The sequence below is a fragment of the Penaeus monodon genome, chromosome 10 (assembly GCF_015228065.2).
Source record: "Penaeus monodon isolate SGIC_2016 chromosome 10, NSTDA_Pmon_1, whole genome shotgun sequence".
Classification (NCBI taxonomy): domain Eukaryota; kingdom Metazoa; phylum Arthropoda; class Malacostraca; order Decapoda; family Penaeidae; genus Penaeus; species Penaeus monodon.
In genome coordinates, this window is record NC_051395.1 from 50,071,613 (window position 1) to 50,079,112 (window position 7,500).

General features: G+C 40.1%; 1 protein-coding gene across 1 annotated transcript in view; it reads right to left on the reverse strand.

Moving 5' to 3' along the window:
* Nucleotides 1-1,168: 1,168 nt before the first annotated feature.
* The window catches only part of LOC119578134, a gene marked incomplete in the record, with an annotated part of 15,566 nt that continues 9,234 nt past the window's right edge, over nt 1,169-7,500 (reverse strand). Inside the window, 6 exon segments of the mRNA XM_037925870.1 lie at nt 1,169-1,652; nt 1,987-2,086; nt 3,037-3,256; nt 3,729-4,557; nt 5,104-5,179; nt 6,955-7,108. Coding sequence (XP_037781798.1) covers nt 1,450-1,652; nt 1,987-2,086; nt 3,037-3,256; nt 3,729-4,557; nt 5,104-5,179; nt 6,955-7,108 — 1,582 coding nt within the window.

Here is a 7,500-nt window from a genome sequence, read left to right on the forward strand (position 1 = left end):
TGTCTCTCTCTCTCTCTCTCTCTCTCTCTCTCTCTCTCTCTCTCTCTCTCTCTCTCTCTCTCTCTCTCTCTCTCTCTCTCTCTTTCATGCCTGCGGGAGAGATAGAGTGAAAGGAAGTACAAGACAACATTTCACTGTCATGATCACGGCAAAAACCTTGATTCTTTAATACTAAAAGCTTGAGTATGAGAAAGCAGCTAGATGTTCCTTTCTCATATTCGAAATTTTAGTTGTCCGAATAATCTGCACAGCCATGTTCTGTATCAATACCAGTTTCCTAATTAACCTTATCGGACACTTCCCTGGCAATCTGGACTACACGTATTTTTGGTAATCAGCCCCCTTACCGTCACTGATGCTGTGCAACGATCTGTCAGCCCTCTTGACTTCATGCTGACTGCTGTCCGGGCATCTCCTTTGCGTTGGTGGACATCGCTACGTTGTACGCCTTCACGACATTACGAATTCTCAATGGTATGCTTCACTGCTTCTCTTGTCGCCTCGTTGTTGTGAGCTCTGCCATGCGTTTTTTATGCACCCCCTCCCCCTCCTCTCTGCCATGGATTCCCTTGACGTACAGTTCGCCTGGGGGTTCGTCCAGCCGTAGCATCCACTGGACTTCCGAGCCACTCAAATGCAGAGATAGGGCGTCTTCTGCACGTGCCCTTAAAGCTAATCCAATATTGAAGTTTTAAGCCAGATCTCTAATGCGCATGTGCAATGGCAGCGTCCAGGATTAAATTTCACCTCCGGACCAGACTTTACATTTGAGTTCAAATCTTAATCCTGCACATGCGCAGAGCGAGCCACTTAATCCCACCAATCATGTATTGATATGTCATGACGTCATCAACGCCATGGAAAAGATGGAGTTGTGAATTGCCATTAATACTTACAAAAAGCAATAACGAAACAAATCCTGACATTTTCGTGTCAAAGATTTATGTGAAAATTCATCAATATTCTCTCAACATAAAAAAAAAACAGAGAATTCCAGAGTTTACAGACAGGAAAAACCATTTCCCACCTCATGCAATATATTAATCGAATAAAAAAGAAAGCTTTTAATAACATCACAGTTAGGTTTCAAATTCAAAGTACAACTTAAAGTTTATATATATTGCTCCAACTCAACATGGCTCTACAAAGGAAAAATTATAATAAGAAGAACAAATTCGAATTATTTATTTTTTTGCGTATTACAAACATCGTTTCAGACTCGTTAAGAAATCATATTTTGCAACGGACGGACGATTCAGTAAGGCAATCACTAGTCATTATCTTACACAATTGTCTAAATTGTTTTATCGTTTTCATATATTTTTTCTTATTTCTTAATCATTTTCCGTACTTTCCCAATTGTACATTGTCTATTTCCTGTGTGTTAAATAGTCAACAAATCTTTACGATAAAAAATAAATAAATAAATAAAATAAAATAACATTAAGATTATATCATTTTCACCCCATTATTATTATCATTATTTTCACTTAAACTGTTTGTCAAGAGATCTTTACAATAACAATATTTCCTGTAAACGAAATCCGTGACGCAGTGGCTCTGGTCGCCATACTTGTTCGTTCGGGAGACTTCGGCTACGAGTTCGAACGTGTCGTCGTGTTCCCTGACTGTGGCTTCGAGTCTCGCTCCTCCTGGTGGTGGTGGGGGGGCGGGGGAGAAAAGGACGTGAATTATATTTTTATCTATCAAAAAAAAAAAAAAAAAAAAAAAAAAAAAAAAAAAAAAAAAAAAAAAAAAAATATATATATATATATATATATATATATATATATATATATACATACATACATACATACATACATACATACATACATACATACATACATGCATACATACGTACATACATACATACATACATACATACATACATAGCATATTGCTAAGTCCCCTCTTTGGTTTGGTTCACAGAGTTGCCAATTTACCTTCCGTTTGCTTCTTTCTCGAGTTGCCAAAAAGTTCGCTCACCTGGTTTGGTCTGAAAGGTCACCAGATACGTACTGATGATACTATTGAGACCTTTGGGTGTCGTGCTGTTTCTCGCCGAGCCGGTTCGACCTCCTAGTACCTGCGGGGGGGAAGGGGGGGGGGAGATGTGTTGTTTTAGAATGACTGGAGAGAAAGAATCAAGTCCTATTCTTACTCTATTCGGGGGGGGGGGGGGAATGATACACGTGTGTGTTTATTTACATTTGGTCTCATCATCGTCGTTGTTATATTTTTTTTTTTGTATTGTTATCATTATTATTATGATTATTATTGTAATCATTATTATTATCATCATTATCACTGTTTATTGATTTGTTTATTCATCATTTTTACGTAACTTGACAAGGGCCATGAAATATATAAAACAACATTCCCATTATTATTTTACGCAACACAAGGCAAAATACATAAATATTATTATTACTTACTATTAGCATTATTGTTAGCACCATGATCATTATCATCATCACCCTCGACCTCATAATTACGTACCATCTACACTCCTACATCCCAAGCCAATGATTAAAATAATAATAATAATAATAATAATAATAATAATGATAATAATAATAACAATAATAATAATAATAATAATAATAATAATAATAATAATAATAATAATAATAATAATAATAATAATAATAATAATAATAAATAAATAAATAAATAAATAAATAAAAAAAATAATAACCGCATCCAATTCCACCACAAGACATTTGTAATAGAAAAAAAAGAAAAATAATAATAATAAAAACTGACACCGTCTCAAACTCTGTCTGAAGACATTACAAAACACTAGCTTCTCCTTCCCCTCCTCCCTCCCCCTCAAAAAAAAATAATAATAATAATTTATTTATTTAATAAAAAAAAAAATATATATATATATATATATATATGTATATATATATATATATATATATATATATATATATATATATATATATATATATATATATATATATATATATATATATATATATATATATATATATATATATATATATATATATATATATATACCTCACTCACCGTATCTAGCTCCAACTGCACACACTGCGGGAACTTCCTCAGCCCCGAGTTCAGCTTCGAGACCAAGAACCCAGCAACTTCCTTCAACTTCGGGTCTCGCGGATCGGCGTCTTCGGAATGCTCGCACGCGCAGTAGTGTTCGGGTATAGAGGCGTCTTCGCAGGTGCGGTTGAGGGGCATCTCGCGGAAGAGGCTGAGGCCGTGAGCGCCGCTGTACGTCCTGGTGGGGGAAGCGGAGGGGGACGTTGGTTGAGACGCGACGGGTGAGAGAATGCTGGGTGGGGTGTGGAGAGGGAAGGGGGAGGGGGGGAAGGCAAGGGGAGGGGGGGAGGGAGAGGGAGAGCGAGGGAGGGAGGAAGGCAAGGAGAGAGAAAGGGGGGAGAGGGAGAGCGAGGGAGGGAGGGAGGCATGGGGAGGGGGAGAGGGTGAGGGAGGGAGGGGGGCAAGGGGAGAGAGAGAGAGACAGAGAGAAAGAGGGAGAGGAGGAGGGAGGCAAGGGGAAGGGGAGGGAGAGCGAGGGAGGGAGGGAAGCAAGGGGAGAGAGAGAGAGACAGAGAGAAAGAAAGAGAGAGCGAGAGAGAGAGAGAGAGAGAGAGAGAGAGGAAGATTTAGAGAGAAAGCCTGCAAAACACGCTGTGACAAATATATGTACACGACATGACGGCTCCGTTACGTCACCCCCGCGCGCTCACCTCGTCATGTCGGCGTAGGCTCGATTCAGAATGTCGAACAGCGTCGCGTGAAGGTCAAAGGTGGAAGTTAACCTCTTGGTGTTCTTCTTCATGTTTCTCCAGGCGTCCGGGTACTCCTCCTTGAACCACGGAGGAAACACGGCAAAGAGGAACGGCATCCTTTCCTCCAGCATTCCGGCGTACGTCGAGCGAAAGGCGCCCCACCTGAGTCCGTGGTCACTGATGAAGAACAGAACCGTGTTTTGGTTATAGCCTCTGTCGCGAAACTCCTTCAGGTACTTCAGCGACGGCGTGTCAGCCATGGTCGCCAATTTCAGGTAGTCGTGCGTCACGGCGGCGTTCCAGTAAAGGCCGAAGTAAGGGACGTCTCGGTGCGCCTCCGCCAGGGCTAAGGAGTAGTTGTGAATGACCGTGATGCTGGGAGTCCCCCCTTGACACAGCCTGCCGTTGGAGGAGCCGTACTGGCCGTTGTGGCTGATGTACTTCTCGGACACTTGGAAGTACGGCCTGTTGTAGTAGTCCGTGGGCTCCTTCACGAATCCGACTTGGTTGTAGTGGAAGATCCCCATCCAGGGCGCGTCCTCCGCGAAGGCTGTGACGTACCCCGCCTGGGAGAAATTCTTGAAGATCAGCGGGCAGTCGTCGTACTTGGCCCGTTGCTTGGGCCTGCACTTGTGCCGCTTGAATTCCTCGGGCGTGAGACCCATCAGCACCGCGTACATGTTCGGGTCCGTGTTGTCGGCCACCTTCACGTAGCCACTGAGGTCGATGGCGTCCAGCTCCTCCCGCAGGAAACGGAACGTCTTCGGCATGTGGCGACGCAGGTTTCCTGAAGGGATTTGGGGTGGGAGTTTGATTCGTTTTAGTAGGATTAGAGAATATGAATTGTGAAGATTGACATGATGCACTATTTATGAAGAACTGAGATTGACAAAATGCAATGTTTATTCAGAATTTATTAAGATTGGTTAATATAAGCTTCAAGAACTGAGACTTATCTCAGCAGACGGTTAGGGAGAAACGTGTGCAACTCATATCAATAAGCGACAAAAAATGGAATGTCATTCTGTGTATGTTTTAGAACTTAAAGCACTGTAGATGATGCAGAAATCCAAAATAAATAAAAAAAAATTAATATAAAACAATGACTGCACGTTTTCAATATCCTTTAGAATGAAAACTATTACATTTTTTCTACCGGTGAATCCTTTTCTATACAGCAACTTTTTTTCTTTCCGTCTTTACTATACATCTACTCTTTTTTTTCTCTCTCTCCATCCTTTCTATGCAACTACCTATTTCCCATCCTTTCCCTTCTCTCCGTCTTTTCTAAGCAGCTACGTCTTTTAAAAGCTGAAATATCCTCTCCAGTTACCTCTGGCCACTGCATCTGTACCCACGATTGCGACGCTCAGCTGCTCCGGCCGCGTGCCCCGCTGCCCGTGTGTTTTCTGGAGGAAGCAAAGGGCCGTGCAAGGGGCATGCCAAGGGTATCGAATGCAGGAAGGGCATGCTGGGAACCAAGGAAGATGCTGAGGGAGTTTTGTGCGTGTGTCTGCTGGGGGAGGATGTGTGTTTGTGCGTGTTTGTTTGTGTGCGCGACTGCCTTGTTGAGTTTGTATGTGGTGACGAGTATGTGTGTGTGGGGGGGAGGGGCGGATATGTACGTGTATATGTACGTTTGTGTATATTTTATGTGTGCTGTGTGTGTGTGTGTGTGTGTGTGTGTGTGTGTGTGTGTGTGTGTGTGTGTGTGTGTGTGTGTGGTGGTGCGTGCGTGCGTGCGTGCGTGCGTGCGTGCGTGCGTGCGTGTGTGTGTGTGTGTGTGTGTGTGTATGTGTGTGTGTGTGTGCGTGTGTGTCTATGCGTGTGTGTGTGTTTGTGTTCATGTGTGTGCGTGTCTGTAAGGGGCAGATATAGTCGTGTAGGAAAGTGCGTGTGTGTGCGGAGGAGACATGTAGGCTACACCAGCAATGGAGGCGTATAAAGTTAAATGCAACTTAAGTGTTCAGAGTACATGCATTCTGTTACTTTAAAATATCTGTTATTATGCCAGTGGCAATATATACAATTCAGTGGCAATATATGGAAATCATTATATTAGAAAAGGATGCTTTCAGAGGATATAAAAGGATATGAAATGTAAGAGAGACGTATCTCCAGGTCAATACTTAGCGGGGGTAAATACAGCCAAATTTATTTTACGTTTTTCTCAGTTTTGCGCAAAGTATATTAGTTAAGATAAGCTACAGTGTACTAAGAACACTAAACTACTATACTTTAAGCCTATATTGCCCTCTCTTTATAAAGTTCTGACTAAGGCAAGACCGTAATCAATATAATTGCTATATTAATCATGTATATTACTTACTTGGCAAGTATTATGTACATATATACTGATGACATATGTGCCAGATAACCTAGAAACTAAAACAGGAAAACGGAAATAGATAAAAAGCAAAAAATAAAAATAAAAATGATAATTAATTTATTTATTTAAAAAATAAAAAAATAAAAATAAAAAAGGAAACAGATAATAGACAAAAGGGAATAAAAAAAAAATAAAAAAATAGACAAAAGGACAAAAGAAAGCAGATAAAAAGCAAAAGGAAGCAAATTAATAAGCAAAAGAAGGAAACAGAAAAGGGAAAAAAGGAAAGATAAAAAAGGAAAACAAAAGAGAAAAAAGAAACAAATAAAAAACAAAAGCAAACAGACAAAAAGCATAAGAAAACAAAGAACAGGTAACAAAAAGTTAAAAGGAATAAATGAAAAGCAAAAGAAAATTGATAAAAACAAAAGGAAACAACTAAAAGACAAATTGAACAAGACAAAAAAAGGGTAAAACGAAACTTAAAATTAAAAAGATAACAATCAAAAAATAATAATAAAATACTAAAGAAACAAAAATAAAAAACAGAAGGAAACATAATAAGCAAAACAAAACATAAAAAAAAGAATTAGTAAAACAGATAAAAAGCGGAAGAAAATAGAATAAAAAAAAAAAACAAAGGCAAACAGATGAAAAACAAAACAGAAACATAAAAAAAAGCAAAATGAAACGGACTAAAAAGGAACAGACAAAGCACAGAAAGAAAAAAAAATCAAAAAGAAAGAAAGAAAGAAAGAAAGAAAAAAAAGAAAAAAAAAAACAGAAAGACAAAAAAAAAAATCCCATTCCCCCCCAAAAAAATAAATAAATAGATAAATAAATGAATAAAATCACCTTAAACGCTTCTCTCTTCCGCTGAGATCTACGAGGCTGGATGAAGTAATGTACGTTTTGGTAAATCGTGTTGTTCTTATACCAGCAGGTGACCAGAACACCGTCTTCTCCCGTCAGCGTCCGTCTGGCCTCGAGGGGCGTGGTCTTCCGCAGCCTGGGGGGGGGAGAGAGAGAGAGAGAGAGAGAGAGAGAGAGAGAGAGAGAGAGAGAGAGAGAGAGAGAGAGAGAGAGAGAGAGAGAGAGACGGAGAGGAGAGAGAGAGAGAGAGAGAGGAGAGAGAGGAGAAGAAGAGAGAGAGAGAGAGAGAAAGAAGAAGAGAAGAGAGAAGAAGAGAGAGAGAAGAGAGAGATGAGAAGAGAGGAATGTAGAGAAAGGGGAGAGAGAGAAGAGATTATAAAGAACGGAAAGCGGGGAGAATGTATCATGTGGGAATATCTGCGGATTGTGAATATACATGTGTGTTGTGTTGTGTGTGTATATGTGGATACATTTATACTCACACGCACAGACTTATGTATACATGTGTGTGTGTGTGTTTGTGTGTGT